At 40.6% G+C, this 18,205-nt stretch overlaps 1 protein-coding gene across 1 annotated transcript in view; it reads right to left on the reverse strand.

Annotated features, from left to right (window-relative positions):
- LOC118411821 (follistatin-related protein 5-like) overlaps positions 1–18,205 on the reverse strand; it is a 105,058-nt gene that overhangs the window by 57,363 nt on the left and 29,490 nt on the right. The window contains exon 4 of the mRNA XM_035814307.1: positions 11,993–12,235. Within this exon, the coding sequence (XP_035670200.1) occupies positions 11,993–12,235 (243 nt within the window). The remainder of the gene's footprint in view (positions 1–11,992; positions 12,236–18,205) is intronic.

Consider the following 18,205-nt stretch of genomic DNA (forward strand, 5'->3'; position numbering starts at 1 on the left):
GAAAAAAAAAGTACAACTTATTGCCAAGTTTATAAATCACACAGTCAACCGTTAAGTGGTAGAGGCTTACTTCATGGCAACATCTGGGGCCGAAAATTACAACCAATTTGCCCCGAAGGGAAGACACAAGCTGTGCCTAATGATCGGTTAGAAAAAGTGTCATTTGAGAGCCAAATACTGCTGTGGAAAAGTAATACAAATCCAAGAAAAGTGGCCACCTAAGAGTTGAACACCACTGGGAAAAGGTTTTATAATCTAATGTCAATCAGTTTTGACTGTAAATTGCTTTATGACATAACAGATTATTATGATGAGTAATGGTTCAATAAAAAGTTATGAAGACATATACTGGTAATGGCAATGTTGCTGATATTGAGACAAACTACTAGTTGTTCAAAATCATACACACTCGCTCACTATCCAGTTAAGCATCGGTTGTTTCCTGTCTTGCATGGGTTGGATGTTGCAGAAAGTTGTTTAGGTATTACTACATTCAAAATGTATGAAAACAGTGATACTAAGAATCCTGCATAGCAACTGTGTTCTACATCATGGTTTTAAAGGCTAAAAAGGATCTGTGATGCCATGTCACCAGTTTCATTTATCGGTTCTGGAATTTAAAAAAAAAATGCTGAACTGTGAGGACGTCCCGTCCTAAGGACCTTTCCGGTAGCGTGCATGTTGAGTGAGTGACACAGCCGGAATCAAACTCACGGCTTCTAGTTCCAGAGGTAGGGCCGTTAACCACTGAACTATGCACACTACCTACAAATGTATATTATGCAGAGCACAAGAGGGAGGTTTTGAAGAAATACACCAGAGATAAAACAATGTCATCACAATTCCAGCCCCACAGGTTTTCCCATATCCCTGTGGGAACTTCTGATTCTTGTTTATTTCCCAGAAGCCCCTGCAGCATCCCATGATCCTCCCCTCCGCCTCCACTGATCCTCCCTCAAACCCACAACTCATCATCACTCCACTGGAGCCGATCACTCATAGGACCATGGGCAGGTCCATTCTACAGGACAGGGGGGCAAGATGAATACTGTAAATGCAGGTAAGTTCGCGACGATTTAATTTCGCGGTAGCGGGAAAGAGGGACTTTTCGCGGTGGATTCAAGTTCGCGGTAACACCATAGACTACAGTCTAATACCATAAGAGAAAAATGTTCGCGGTGGTTTAAAGTTTGCGGTTAAGTGGTCACCGCAAAAACCGTGAACATTAATCCACTGTGAACATTTCTGCATTTACAGTAGTTTTATCGGGTTCATCAGTAGCTGGATAATTTCTTGTACACAAATTGAATTGTTGTTGCCTAAAATTCCAATTAAATTCCAGCCCCCTAGGTTTTCCAACTCCCTGTTGGAACTTATGGGCAGGTCCATTCTACAGGACAGGGGGCAAGATGAGTAGTTTCGTAGGGTTTGTCAGTCCCTGGATAAGTTTTTGTACACATTACCAAGGCAAGTTTTTTTTTCACCCAGCCAACTTTTCTATTACTGTCTCCTATCTGCATTGTGAAGTAGACACAATGGTGCCAGATAGTCACCAAAACATTGATCAGGTAAAAAAACGTGATGGAAATTTGTTATCCAAGTGCCAACAGCTACTTGATTATTACTGTCACCTATCTGCATTGTGAAGTTGAAGCAGTCATTATTGCCCTGACAAAGGTGAAAGATGGTCACCAAAACATTGACCAGGTAAGGAAACAAGTGATTGCGTACGAAGAAATTTGTTATCCAAGTGCTAAGGGCCATTACCCATTTATTTCTCTGTTTTGTATTGTTTAGCAAAAATGTGTCCAGTTAAAGCATCCTTATAATATATACGGTATTAGATCCAAAGTTGTTGTAAACAATGCTTAAAGTTTTCAAGGTCATATGGTGTAACAGATTGTTTGTCAGTCAATTTTTTAGAAGACATCCAACAATAGTACAAAAGTTTAAGTGGGTGTCACATACAATACGCAAGCTCCTCTAGGCAGCATAATAAATCACAAGGATCAAATACTGGGAATGCCACTCTAGTGCCAAAGGCTAAGAAGCAAATTCTAAAGCATTAACTTCTGGCAGATATGTGGTTGAGAGAATTGAAAGCTTCGCATGCATCCAAGCAGATAAGACACATGAGGGAACAACTGGCCCCAGGGATGAAGTATATATCTAAGGGCTGTGCGTGTTTCACAACATCTTTAGAAGAGAATGACAGATTTTATTAGTATGGAGGCCTTTACTGTTCAAAAAGGCTTAATAACACGTAGAGCATCTACGTTTAAGGCCATGCCAATTGATTTCCTTGGTGCGCAGATTTTTTTAGAAAATCAAACTATAGCAATTCACTCACTCTCTCATTGGACATAATTAAAGCATAAGGCAAGGAGGAAAACTTTAATATGACCATATTCACCCCATAAATCTGAGACACAGACAGTCTAAGACTTAGAAGGAGGCCAATGAGAATGATGTCTTAAAATAGAGTGTATAGAAAATAGAGTGTATGCACCAATGCTCTTCATCCGTTCGTGGAAACTGAAGTATACTTCTTGGCAAAGGTAACCAGACAGTTCCTGAAGGGCATATCTAGCATTTAAACATACTGACTACTTTTTGTCATCTGTCAATGACTGGTATTTTGAAACTCACATCACGACAGCCTAGCCTTGCAATTTGGCTCTGCCCCAATCACAGAATCAGTCCTGGCCGGCTACCAAGAACTGATATGGAGTAAAGGCATTACCTGATGATAGATTGTATTAGAAGCTTCAGGGACTTTTTTTATCCTTCAAGCCTTTGGTTGGATCAGAGGTATCAAAGGATGTCCTTTTTTGATAACTGAATTTGTACTTTGAGTCAAAAGCAATCAGACAATGCCCCCAGAATGAATGGATTTTTGTGCAATGCTAACAACACTTCTTAGATACGGGACGAACCTCTAAAGTTTCAAGAGTGAATCTTGGAGGAGGTTGTAGTGTGTAGAGTGAAGCGTTTGTTGAAAGGTTTAAGATGCCTTCAGGTGGGGCAAGGCATCAAGTGCAATCTGCCCCTGAGGGGAAAACCCCCAAACCTTACAGCACCTTATGGTTTTGTATTGTTTTACAATAGGGAAGTATGCATACATGAGTTACATTTGAATGACATTTGCATATGATCCTTAGACAATGAATTGACATATTCAACCAGTTTTTCTAGATAGCTGCATACTTGTTTTGAATTGTCCTGCTAGTTCATTCTAGTGATGCTAAAGAAGTGTGATGGATGTCCCTCAATTGAAACATACAGAAGCAAATCTCCATTTCTTATCTAGTTGTAGAGATTGAATTGTATCTGAATATTTTCTACTTGGATGTTTAGCCTTCATAAACTTACAGCACCTTTTTCAGAGCTGCAAACTCAGCCCAAAACTGTACAGAGATCAATCTATCAGAGGCCAATATTGCTGCCCGCCATCGGACCCAGAAATTGGAGCACCAAGATATGATGACAATGCAAGCTTTTTATGTCTTAGCCTTTTGGGAACTGCTGTGAATGAAATAACAACAACTCTCTTATCAAATTCTGTTGAGACCCAAAGACTGCCACATCAAAGACCAGTGTTATCCAAGCCTTCTCAAGAATCTCTTAACTCATGATGAGTATCTGAAGTGTGCATACTTCAAGAATTACTGATTGATTGATTTGATCCCTTGAAAATTCAACATAAATTTTAATGTGGCAGTCGAGGGGCACCATGTGGAATGATAAGGGTTGAAGTTACATATCAACAGTCTTCCAAAAGACTATCATCAAATTTTACCTCTTCTTACAGCTTAAAGAACTTAGTAATACTCGTGCTTTTAATAACAACATGACAGGCAGTATACATGTATAGCTATTAAAGCACAGAGGGATAATCTAAGCTCCTAGTGGCACTGATATTCTTCAAACTGAAGGCCAGAAATGTTCCCTCAATACCCACTAGCATTTTGGTCCAAGTCTTTTTATCACAGACAAACCTGGCATTGACACAACTTTGGGAAAATTAGTTATGGTTCCATAACAGCTCACATTTGGGAATCCCTAACCTACATGTATGAACCCTGTGTTTAGTCTAACAACAGCACTTGGGGTGCTGATGTTTTAGCTGCAGAGATTAAGACATCAACAGGAACCAACCCCTCTTAGTGTAATGGTAGAGAGGAAGCCCTATAGCTAATAAGTGTACAGAGATAATTGAAGTTCCTAGAGTTGCTGATATTCTTTGGACTGAAGGCCATATACTAAGTATGTTCCATCAAGATCCACTAGCATTTTGGTCCAAGTTTTTTTATCACAGACAAACCTGGCATTGACACAACTTTGGGAAAAGTAGTTATGGTTACGTAACAACTCACAGCTGTTATCACACTGGGGAATCCCTAACCTACATGTATGAACCCTGTGTTTAGTCTAACAACAGCACTTGGGGTGCTGATGTTTTAGCTGCAGAGATTAAGACATCAACATGAACCAACCCCTCTTAGGCCACGTTGATTTGATTATATGGATGACATCCGCGCTCGCACCAATTTTCGGCCATTTCCAAAAAAAAAAAGAAGTTTTCGACCACACAATAAATTGTGCAAAGCAGCTGTAAAATGAGCACAAATATTCCGTAGATTGAAAAAAAAGTATCAGAAAACAGATAACTAATGCCATATATAGAATGCCAAAATGAATCTAAAGTCAAAGAATAAGATGTGAAAGGATGGAAAGAAAAAAAATCTATTGTTGGTTGGGGGAGGTACCAGTACAGAAAATTCAGGTCCAGAGGATCATGGTATACCATACTATGTGTGTTTAGTCCTCTGTTCAACCTTCCTGGCCACTTTGATTTCATACTGAAGGCAACTTTTTTTTTTGGCCAAACTTTTTTTTTATTCGTTCGCTCGCATCAGTTTTGGAGTTCCCGGAGGATGTCATCCATATAATCAAATCAACATGGCCTTAGTGTAATGGTAGAGAGGAAGCCCTATAGCTAATAAGTGTACAGAGATAATTGAAGTTCCTAGAGTTGCTGATATTTTTCGGACTGAAGGCCATATACTAAGTATGTTCCATCAAGATCCACTAGCAATTTTTATTCAATTTTTTCATCACAGAATACCTTGGCATTGATAACTTTGGGAAGGGTAATTATGGTTACGTAACAACTCACAGCTGTTATCGCACTGGGGAATTCCTTACCTACATGTATAAACCCTGTATTCACTCTAACAACAGCACTTGGGGATGTCTGTGGTGCTGATTTTTTAGCTGCAGAGTTAAAGACATCAACATGAACCAACTCCTCTTAGTGTAATGGCAGACTATAAGCCCTATAGCTAATAATTATAGATAATTGAAAGTCCTAGGGGCACTTAAAATCCTCAGACTGAAGGCCACGGATGTTCTTTCAAGATCCATTAGCATTTTGATCCAAGTTTTTCATCATGGACAACTCTGGTATTGACACAATGTTATCTCCAAACTTTGTGAACAGTAATTATGGTTACATAACAGCTCACAACTGGGGTATTCCTGGCGCGTTAACCATGTATTCACTCTAACAACAGCACTTGGGGATGTCTGTGGTGCTGATTTTTTAGCTGCAGAGTTAAAGACATCAGTATGAACCAACTCCTCTTAGTGTAATGGCAGAGAGTGAGCCCTGTGGCTAAAATGTAGAGGGATAACTGAAACTCCTAGAGGCAGGGGTGTTCTTCATACTGACAGGCCATGGACATTCCCTCAAGACCCACTAGGCATTTTGATCCAAATTTTACAACATGGACAACGTTTACAATTACACAGTGTTAGCTTTCCACTTTGTTAACAGGAAATTATAGGTTACATAACAGCTCGCAGCTGGGGGATTCCTGGCACTTAAACCGTGCATTAACTGTAACAATGTTAACTTTCAAACTTTTGGAACAGAAATTATGGTTACATAACAGCCTGCAGCTGTGGCCGCACTGGGGAATCTGTGGTGGATGTCTGCGGTGCTGATATTTTAGATGTAGAGAGGAACCAAATCCTCTTACAGCTTACTTATCAAAATGGTATAGAGTATAGATATAGCTAGTAAATGTAGAGATAATTGAAACTTCTAGAGGCATTGCTATTCCTCAGACTGAAGGCCATGGACAATCCCTCAAGATCCACTAGCATTTTTATCTAAGTTCTTCATGACGGACAACCCTGGCATTGACACAATATTAGCTTCACACTTTGTGAACAGCAGTTATGGTTACATAACAGCCCGCAGCTGTGGCCACACTGGGGAATCTGTGGGGCTGATATTTTAGTAATAGAGATGAAGGTAACTATATGAATCTACCCCCACTTACAGCTTACTTCGCAAAAAGTCTTCTCTGTTGTCGCCAAGCAAAATGGCACAGTTAAATAATAGCTGAAAGAATAGAGGCGCTAAGTTTGTTTTCTATGCTTATCTGTAAAGTTTTTAAGCTTAAGTCTTTTCTGCTGTCACCAAGCCAAGTGACGCAGTTAGTAACAAATGGTTGCCAAAGCCGAACCTTCTCTGCTTCACCGTGAACTTAAAACCACCACAAACATTTTCCCATGGCAGTAAGAGACTACAGTGCAAGGTGCTATCGCAAACTTAAAACCAACACAAAAAGTCCTTTTTCCCGCTACTGGGAAATTAAATCCCCGCAAACTTAAAAACATTTACAGGAGCTGAAAGAACAGAGCTGAAGTTTGCATTCCATGCTTATATGTAAAGTTTTTAAGCTTAAGTCTTTTCTGCTGTCACCAAGCCAAGTGACACAGTTAGTAACAAATGGTTGCCAAAGCCGATCCTTCTCTGCTTCACAATGAACTTAAAACCACCACAAACATTTTTCTATGGCAGTAAGAGACTACAGTGCATGGTACTACCGCGAACTTAAAACCACCACAAAAAGTCCTCTTTCCCACTACTGCGAAATTAAATCCCCGCGAACTTCAATGCATTTACAGTAGCTGAAAGAACAGAGCTGAAGTTTGCATTCCATGCTTATCTGAAAAGTTAATAAGCTTAAAAGTCTTTTCTGCTGTCACCAAGCCAAGTGACACAGTTTGTAACAAATGGCTACCAAAGCCGAACCTTCTTAGGTAATCAGGGAGTGCATTAGGCTAGGGCTTGAAATACTTTTTTTTGCATACCTACACTGGTGCAGGTAACATTGAAAATTACCTGCACCAGACAAATTTTACCTGCACCGCTCTGAATTTAGGAAGTATGGATCATACTAAAATTGTTCAGGAACCATTGCTATTTATTCTTTGATACTTAAAGTAGGTGGTAACAGTCAATGCAGCTAATAACAATCCATATACACCTACATGATAGACATTTATGTATTAGAAAACCCAGTGCATGGACCAGTGCAGGTTAGGTGCAGGTAGACACCAGAAATACCTGCACAGCTCCAATTTTACCTGCACTAACCTACATATGCAGGTGGTATTTCGAGCCCTGTCTGGTAATCAGGGGAGTGCATTAGCCAGATGAAATACCTGCCTGTGCTGCATGCATGGCTTTCCTCCTCATTATCACAGTGACACAGATGGCCACCTGTTACCACAGGATGGTTACCCGTATCAGTGACTAAAGACCACAGAAATTGCTGTATTCAGCGTATCCCATTTCTCCAATTTGGGCTGAATGTACTTTGCTGAATGTTACTTAGGTTTCAAACAGGGTGTAGAGAAGTAATAGCATGTGTGTATAACAGGTGCATCTGGATGGGAATGGCAGACTGGGTAGACCGTAGGGATGGGTGGATAGGTGCAGAAAGAAGGGAAGAAATAAAGGGGTGTGGCATAACAGAAGACAACTGGGCAGATAGGAAAGAGGAATGAATGGACGGAAATATCACCTGTGTTTTGTTGTAGTTGTTGTGTTAATGTGGACCTACCCATAATCCAGGAGTGGGCTTGCTAAATACAGTGCACCCTACATAAGTTAGTATAAGAAAACATGAAATTTTCATCGCACTACTTTCTACTAAAATAACCCAATATGGCGGAATCATTATGCAAACACAGCTGAGTTAATTGCTCATCAATGACGCACTCCTCATCCCATCTGTGCATTATTTCCCTGTGGTGCTGCAAATTAGGTGTAATTAACATTTCCTTTTGAATCCATTTCAACAAATGAAAGTAGATTACATTGCCCATTAGCTAATGAAACATCTTATTAAGGTCGTAAATTGGTTGCTTTCATAATGCCGTCTACCTAATAGTTTGCACATAACTTTTTCATGACTTTTGGATTGGATTTCCTATGCGCTTCAGATCGTACAAGAAAAAGTAAGGAATGTGCAAACCTAAGGCCACACTAATTTGATTTGTTGTTCTCATATTTCTTGAAGTGAAGATAAAGCAAGCAGACATCAGAAATGCTACAGGCAGGAAAGAAAACTTTAATTTGACTGTACTGTATTCACTTCATAAAACTGAGTGCACCAACCAAGGCACAAACCTGGTCTTCTGGTGCTGTTTTCATTATGTTTTTTCTAGTTAAGCATATTTTCTTTTAATTTTCTAAAATACAAGAAGCAACAAATTAAATTAGTATGGCCTAAGAGCATTGCAAATAGGATGAATCCAGGAGTGTGCTCATACTTTTTCATCAGGAGAACTTAGCATGCAGTGCATGCCTGTGCGACTTATGGGAGTGCCTTTCGCATGCTGCAGCACACTTGTGCTTTGTCTCTGCGCCACATGGGGATTCCATAACTGCGTGCGGTGTGCATCTAAGAATGTATCTGTCTTGATTAGTGAAATATGATCCCCTTATCCTACAGACAAGGTGCTAGCAAGTCTTCCGTCCCTCCCAATCCTCCTTGATTTGACATTTAAAGTCTCTCCGGGGAGCGACGCCTACAAAAGTGATGATCCCCAGAGAAAGAGAACAAAAGTTTCGGCAGCAGAAAACTTGAATAAGTTTCTGGCTGCGGGACTACAATCAATGTACGGTAATTACAGCCGCTATTGTGGCATCGAGCCATAACTACTTCTAAATGCGGCTTACAACAGTCCATGGAGTGAACAGCAAATAGGATTAAGATTTCGCTAACAGATACAAGTCGCTCACACGGTGTCAACAAAGGTTGTTACATCTGAAGATTGAACAAAAGTTTTGGCAGCAACAAGTTTGAATGATTTCTGTTTTGCCTTTTAGTAACCTAGACCTTGTGTCGGTAAGGGATCACAATCTACAGTGATTACAACTTAGAAGACTATCATCTGTGAAGCACTCATGAAACTTTTAGATTCAACTTATAATAGTCCATGGAGTGAACAGCAAATAGGATTAACATTCAGCTAACAGATACAAGTCGCTCACATGGCGTCTACAAAGACAGTTACCACGGAACAAAACTTTTGGCAGCAACAACTTTGAATAATTTCTGTTTTGCCTCTTAGTGACTCAGACCTTGTGTGCGGTAAGGGATCACAATCAATGTACAGGGATCACAGCTCAGAAGACTACCATCCATGCAACGGTCATGAAACTTACAACAGTCCATAGAGTGAAGAGCAAATAGGATTAAGATCCAGCTAACAGATACAAGTCGCTCACACAATACCTACAAAGGTATCTACCTCTGGATATTGCACAAAAGGTTTGGGAGTTACATCTTTAAAATCAGTTCCTGTCTTGCCCCTGAATTACCTAAACCTAGTGTGCATGCCGTAAGGGATTATAGTCAATGTACAGTGATTACATCTCAGAAGACATAGACCTAGAGGATCAATGTAGTGCACAGTAATTGCATCTGGTGAATATAACTAACAACAACGGCTGACTTTCTTAGGACATGCGTCCAGAGCAACCCCCACGCAAGAGGTGATCAAACTGATATCAGATCCTGATCCATCATGAAGGCGTCCTTGAGGCAGCCCAAGAGGGAGATGGGAAGATCAGGTCTTCAACACACTCCAAAAGCTGGGGGTCTCCAGATACGACTGGACTGTCTACTCCCATTGGGCCTAGGAAAAAAAATGTTGTGTTTCCTGTTTCAGCCCTGAAAAAATTAGGGTTGGTAGGTAGTGATTATCTTTTTTTTTTCTTGTATTCTTTTTGAGGCTGGCCAAAACTCTAGTGATACACATTTCAATACAGTTGAACAAAGTAAACAGAAATGCATGCGGACACTTGTCTTTTAATGTCAAACTTTAATTTTGTGCGTGATAGATACATTTATCCTTCATTAGACAGGACAAGCAGTGTTTTACTTCAATAGGAAGCAGGCTGAATAAAAATTCTAAGTGGAAGCTATGTTACTCCACTGCCCACCCCCCAAAAAAGTCTAGGGTTGGCAGGTTTTTTTAGGGTAGGTAGGGAAACAGGAAACACAACATTTTTTTTCTTAGGCCTTGCAGAACAACATGGCGAGAACTGTCCAAACTGTCTGTAGCCGCCATGCATCAACTCATGATGCAAGCAAACAATTGATTGATTGATTGATTGATTGATTGAATATAACTAAAAGATATACGTTTTTCAGATGCTGCCCATGGAGACAGAACAAAAGTTCTGCCTGCTTCCGGCCTACCTTAGAGTGACCCAGACCTACTCTACTGTGCCTTAAGATTACAATCAGTGTACGGTAATTACGTCTGCTATCGCGGAGTCTACCCTGGAGCGACCTTAGAACTCCCTCTCCCATGCATACACATGGAGCTACCACACGCTAACAAAAGGACAGACAGAAAAATTGATCTAGACTCTACCGATTACTGTTGATATACAAAGCCTGGCGAACATTTGCAACAAACTAATGGCACCATATAATCTGCATATTGGTAACAAGTCTGACTCAAAAACATATATATATATATATATATATATATATATATATATATATATGATATGTAAACAATCTGGATTCTATCTTAAAATTAAGCCAGTAATACATGGGAAATGCAATTGCTTATTTGTGTCATGAATTCACTGTCACTGGTCATTGCAAAAAAGGCAGTAAGAAAACAACAAACAATGCAACATTTTTGGAAAAAAATGCAGGATGTGGGTGAAGGGAAAAGAAAGCAAAAATAGCAAGAAAAGAAGCAACAATAAAGGCAACATTTTTGCGAAAATGCAGCAAAAAGAAAAAAAAATTAAAAAACATTATCTGTCCACGGATTCGATCCCGTAGCGTTGGTTTACCACGCGTGAATAATACCACTGAGCCAGTGCTACAACATGTTACAAGCACACGTTTTAACAGGTATACAAATGTATTGTGTTGCGTGAACACGTCCGTTCACCGTTGAATTTGCAAGATTCCAAGGTCCAATTTTCTGAAGATAACGTTTTTGTGTGAAAATTTATCAATCTCGTTCATTCCATGGCGGGCAACTTCTTCCTTGAGCGCCTGTTTGGTCGTCTCAGCTGCGAAAGTATTGTCAAACTGCATGCCGAATGCCATTTTGTGTCCTGTGCGTTGATTGGTTCAGTTCTGCGTACACCCGAGACAGTCCGCGACTTTGTCCCAATCAAAAAGCTGGAAACGCGGAGTATGTGTTGACAGCTTCCATTTTTTCTGAGTTCTGATTGGTTATTATCAAAGTCGATGCCGATTGTGTTCTGTGCGTTGATAGGTTCACCTCTGACGTAAAACCGAGAAAGTGCGACTGTAAGCCAATCAAAAAGCTTGAAACGTGGAGTGCATGTTTACAGCTTCCATTTTTTCTGATTTCCGGTTGGAATATCTGTAGAGAATACTAAATGTGTGGCTTCGCCCACATCAATATGTGCAAATGTGTGCAGACCACTGCATTGTTTAGGCTACTGAATAGTCCTACCTTGATAGAAGAAATCCTTGTTGTGAGCTATAGCAATCCTCTCCTTCAGCACTCAAGATTTTTTGTTCCCAACAATATTTTTTACCAGCCATCCATTAGTTACTATACAGAAGAATATTATGTTTAATCACAATTTTTGTTTGTTTGATGTGATTATGACCAATCTTACCTTGATAAAAACAGTCCTTGTTGTGAGCTATGGTGATCCTCTTCTTCAGCACACAGGCCATCCGGTGCAGCTCGCAGTGGTTCGGGTACAGCTTGCCGTCGTTTCCGCATACCGGCTTCTTGTGGGGGCGGCAGGCGTCCAGGCACACGCACTCCGCGTCGCCGCTCTCCGGGCTCACCCGGCAGTGCCTCCCTGGGCCGCAGAACGTCTCTGAGCAAGCGTCGATCTCGTACTCTTTGTCAACTGCAACAGAATACATAAAAATACATAATGTTAATACACAATTTTAAGACCGCATATCCGTACACAAAATAAAGCGCTTACCAACAAGCTTTCGATCAGTCCTCTGGTTCTTATCAAGTTGAAATGACCCAAAGCCTAAGTCACATATCCGGACCAGAAGTGTGACGTCAGCAAAGGGTCAAAGGTGCTTGGCAGTTACATCAAAATACAGTTAACAACATTGTGTTCCTACTCCTTGTCACTATTGTGTAGGATACACAGCAGGGTTGTCTCCAGGACCTGTCCTTCTGTCTCAGGATGGAAATTCGCTAGTTGTTAAAAAAGTTAAAGTTGCCTGTACATCTGTGCAGATGCTTAAGGGTGGCGCCCATCTCCATTTTGAGTAGCCCTTGGGCCACACATTTGTGCAAGTCACAGCAGGAGGCTGGTCCGATGGCAGCGAAGTGAGTTTAGTTTGCCAGTTGGGACGGAAAAAAATTCTACCTGTCCAAAAATGTAAACTTCATGACATTAAACTTATGAAAATGTATTTTCATAGGCAATAACAGATTTAACATCAAAAGTTGCCCACTGTAGCCAGATGGTGAACATCACCGTTAATACTCCTCCACAACTGTAGCAGAATGCACAGGAGATATTATGCAGTCAAAACTGCCCAAGAACACCACTCAGAGGACGAATAAAATCTGGACAGGTGGTCACTAAAGATGGGATTCTTGATGTTTAAAGGAAATCAAAATGGTCACATTAGCCAAGAGGTCCTTTTGAAGTGGGGACCACTGCCACAGGCTTGACTGTACTCTCATATAAATGTCATGTTTAAGCCACATAATATTAATTCCATCATTTCTTGGATTTGAAAGGGAGGTATCAAATGCTGACGTGGTAAGTCAACATGAAAACACAGACAGATCAATTAAAAGTGATCGACAGACCTTTTCATTGATAGCTTCTGATAAGAAAGTACTTTTTCTTGTTGTCAGTGTGAACGTTGCGCTGTATATTACAGGAAAGGCACCAGTTGAACCACCTCCTTTATTTCAGCACCAAGGAAAGGCTAGCTACTAATTTTTCCTCCTCGCACAAACTAGACTTTTAACATATGCCTGCTATTGTTTCAACCACCTTCCTCATTTTCAGATTCTATCTCGGAGCAAAGTCTTTTTCTAACATGAAAATTGAACTTATCAAAATCTATTGTCCAACTCGTCTTTGTCAAGGACACAAGAGGGCAGGTTTCAAAACCAGGGCTGCCTACTATGCCATACAATCTCACTTATAAATTTTCCAGCTAACCATGGCGCCGTGTGCACCAACACAGAGATTGACATCAGCTGCCTACAGCTGTTTCAGCGCATGATTCCCACCACATCACATCACGTCCATGTAAGCCAGCACCGACAGCTATGACACATCCGGGGCGCGACCCCATAATACAGGACAGCGTAGTTTGTCATACACGCTGCACTTGTCAATAGCAACCAGATGGCTGTGCTGCAGCTGTGACATTTTGTCCGTCCTACTCAGTACTAGGGGTAAAGAAAATCAGGTTCATTTCAGGTTTAGAGGATTTGGTCCAGGTCCGTATCTGAACCTGGACCTGATGGTCTGTGAAAAGTTAGGAATAGGCAATATTATGATACTCAAAATAATGTTCCATTTTGCCGCAAAGTAATCTGTTGGGTGGAGCATCCCACTGGCATTTTAAAATCCTATCTTCATGTAAACGACACTAACTGCACACTGCTTACTTAGACCAAGTTTGACGTATAAACTTGGTAGAAATGACTACAAACTTTACAGCTATATTTCACTGTTGTTGTCATTTTTCTGACAAGCCATAAAACAAATAAACAATTGCTGATATAATCTGTTTATTTGCTAATAGGTTAAAAAATCTGATCCTCTGTTTCTTCAAGTCCGGTATTTTTTTACCTGATCAAGAAAAAGCAGTTGTGCCAGTACGATGTACCGGTAGACTACAGCCGACATCCATATGTCATACAGTACAATCAAGCTCAGTATAATGCAATCAATATTCACTTCTGGAACAGCTCTATCATTGTCAAACACCACTGCAGGCTCCATTTCTGACCCATAAAACTTCTATAGCTGAAGAATCGGTACACTGTGAGAAATTGAGGGACATTGATTTTATGACATCAGCTTCATACAGTGTGCATTCGATTTGGAATTGTTCTGCAGAATTTGTTGTTTTTTTGCCACCAATAATTGTTGGAAATATACACCAAATATGCAGCCAGCAAAGCATTTGACAAGCTTTGTATTTTGTATTTTCCTTCTAATCATATATTAGCTTTGCACTTAATTATCAGTCAGCTTCACTCTTGCTTAAACAATAAACAAACAAACTGAGTTTATGAAGTGAATACAGTCATATTCAAATTTTCCTTCTTCCCCTATAGTTTTATGATTTCTGCTTGCTATCTATTTTCAATTTAAAAAATCTGAGACCCAACAAATCTAATTGATTTAGCCTAATACATAACTGTTCAGGAGACGGTACATTTTCATGTAAGCTATGTGTTCATCTTGTGACCATATACCGACAAATTAGAGCAGTTAGAGAGGCAACAACAGATGGTTACTACAAGAGAAATGGAAGGCAGGAGAGAGATCACACCACTATGTATAGTTGGTTATAGTTGGTTCGCGCCAACACCCATGTTACAAGTGGTATGGTCCAGTAGTGGTTACATTACGGATGATATTGTGCCCTTGTCTACCATCTTGAGTTCACTGTGATGGTTGTAAACATGCTGTGTTCCTCGAATTGTGCCCTCTGCTGTTCTTGAGTTGGCTGCTGCACGCGTTCCACATTGGCGTTGACAAATGCGTGTAGGCAGACACTTGAGGCATGATATCACATGAAGCATCCAGAGTGACAGATCCTGGGACCAACGCGCGGCCGCTGAGATTAAATTGCCAGAGACAATTTGCAGGGAAGACTGGCCTTAGGCGTGCGCTTGGATACACACAGTTTCTCCTTATAGCCTCCTTCAGTCTGTACTGACTATTTTCAGATACAATTTAATCTCTATGAATGGATAGAAAATGGAGATTTACTTAGATGTTTCCAGTGACATCATTCACTCTTCTTCAGCGTTACTGTATTGACTTTAATTGTAAAATCCTAGTTGATATCAGCCCCACAACTTTGGCTATGGCAAAAACAGTCCTATATGAAAATGACTGTGTTTAATGGAGTAAATATGACAAAATTCAAGTTTTATTCCGAGCCCTCCGTTTTTATCTTCTTTCACTAATCTACGTTAGCATTCTCCCTGATGTCTACCCTTTAGTCAAAAGTCTATCTGCATTGGTAGAAGTAATTGTGGATCAAAGCTGTGAACTGTAATTCTTAACACAGAAATTGGACCTCCTAGGTCATCATGTGTTCTGTTTGCATAATGTGATGTCACAGAAGCAGTGGATTGTTCAGGCCACACCAATTTAATTTGTTGACTCTTGGATTTTAGAAAAAAATGTTAAACTGGTAAAACATGTTGAAAACAAGGCCCAAGGACCAGGTTTATGCCTTGGTGCACTCAGTTTCATGACAAGAATACAGTCATCCTCCCAGCCTGTTGCTTTAACAATGTCCGCTTGCTATATTTTCACTTTAAAGATCAGAGAACCAACAATATAAACTGGTGTGGCCTCATCTATCAACAAAGACTCAGGATTTGGACAGACAAAAATTCAGGTAAGCCCAGTTTTTGTCTTGCAAATCACAATTCAACGTTGATCCAGAAGGAAACTAATTGGCGCAGCCCAGACAGACATGACTGTAGCACAAAGTCATGCCCATCCGTCTGTCTCCTCATAAATCATGCAGACTTCCGTCTCCACTGTTGACAAGGGACTCATTGTCTGAGCCTGCGCCTATTGGCAGGCAACCAAGAATGAATGATGCTCTTGGACAAGCCAAAGTGGCGCCATCAAAGTAGAGAAACTTAGGCCAACATCATGAGCCTAGTGAATGTCTCAGAAGAAGGGACTAAGCTACTGCTACAGACGCCAACCCAAGGGAGTCTATGGGAGCCATGGAAAAGTAGAATTTCTGGATAAGTCAAAGTGGCCCCGTCAAAGTAGTGGAATGGATAGCGTACAAGCATTGTTGTCACTTTTTTTTACAAGAGGTCCAAAGTAGATGAAGGCTAATATTATGCTCCTATTAGCTGTCTCAGAGGAAGGGACTGCTACTGCTACAGACAGCAACTGAAGGGAATCTACAAAGACAATACTGAAATCTTAATAGTCAAAACTGTCCAGCATGAAAACTTCAAAAGAGTCAAAGTATAGAGGAAAGCCAACATCGTACTCGTAGCGACTGTCTCAGAGCAAGGGACTGCTACTGCCACACACAGCAACTGAAGGGAATCTACCCGAGTGTCAGACCAAGAAATGCACAGTCACATGAATGAGCAGGAAGCCAAGGAGAAATAGAACTTCTGGATAGCAAAAAGTGGCCCAAAGTAGAGGAATTTAGGCCAGCACCGTTCTCCTAGCGACTGTCTCAGAGGAAGGGACTGCTACTACCACACACAGCAACTGAAGGGAATCTATCTGAGTGTCAGACCAAGAAATGCACAGTCACATGAATGAGCAGGAAGCCAAGTAGAAATAGAACTTCTGGACAGCAAAAAAGTGGCCTAAAGTAGAGGAATTTAGGCCAACACCGTTCTCCTAGCGACTGTCTCAGAGCAAGGGACTGCTACTGTCACACACAACAACTGAAGGCAATCAACCTGAGTGTCAGACCAAGAAATGTACACATGAATGAGCAGGAAGCCAAGGAGAAATAGAACTTCTGGACAGCAAAGAAATGGCCTAAAGAAGAGGAAGGCCAACGTCATGCTCCTAGCGACTGTCTCAGAAGAAGGGACTGTTACTGTCACTTAGCAGCTGAAGGGAATATACCTGTCAGATCAACAAGCAGGCAGCCATGGAGAAATAGAATTTCTGGATAAGTCAAAGTGGTCCTGTCAAAGTAGGGGAAGGGATAGCTTGGCTATATAGTGTTGTTAGTTGCTATCCAGAGTGACAGAACTGTTGCTGCCCCAAACAGCGAGTGAATCAAATGTAAACGGGACTGAATAGGCAGCCAAGAATAAACGAAGTAGGAAAGGGCCTGGCCTCAATCATGCTGCAAACAGAAAGTAATGGGACTGTTACTACCCCACTAACTAGCTGGTGTGTAACGCCAAAGGGTGGTTATACCGGCTATATAGATACAGATACAGAAGCTGGTGTGTTACACCAAAGGGTGGTTATACTGGCTATATAGATACAGATACAGAAGCTGGTGTGTTACACTGAGGCCACACCAATTTAATTTCTTGGTTCATGGATTCGCTCGCTCCTATTTTTTGGGAAAAAAAATAAAAATAAAAATTACCACTCAGCAAATTTTCACCATTAATGAAACCATTCACCAACTTTCTGGTGTAGCAAATTGGCCTTTATATTATAAGCTCCCTAAAGTGTGGGTACAGGTGCTGTTACTGTACAATAATAGTGTTTTTGTACTTTTTTCAACCTGAAAACTTTTTTTCTTTATGTTTTGGATTAGTCGTTACCTTTAACCCAACCATTTTACAATTTTTATTTTTATTTCGCCCTCTCGCTCCATATTATTTATGAAAAAATCCGTGAACCAAGAAATTAAATTGGTGTGGCCTGAAGGGTGGTTATACCGGCTGTATAGATACAGATACAGAAGCTGGTCTGTTACACCAAAGGGCGGTTATTTATACTGGCTGTATACAGATACAGATACAGAAGCCTCCAACAGCAACTGAATGGAATTAACCTGTCAGGCCAACAAAGGCACATATGAATGTGTTAAGGCAGCAAAGGACAAATAGAATTCATGGACAAGTCAAAGTGGCCATAACAAAGTAGTGTAAAGCATAGCAAAATTGTAGCTGTCCTGCAAAGGTAGAC

The sequence above is a fragment of the Branchiostoma floridae genome, chromosome 3 (assembly GCF_000003815.2).
Source record: "Branchiostoma floridae strain S238N-H82 chromosome 3, Bfl_VNyyK, whole genome shotgun sequence".
NCBI lineage: Eukaryota > Metazoa > Chordata > Leptocardii > Amphioxiformes > Branchiostomatidae > Branchiostoma > Branchiostoma floridae.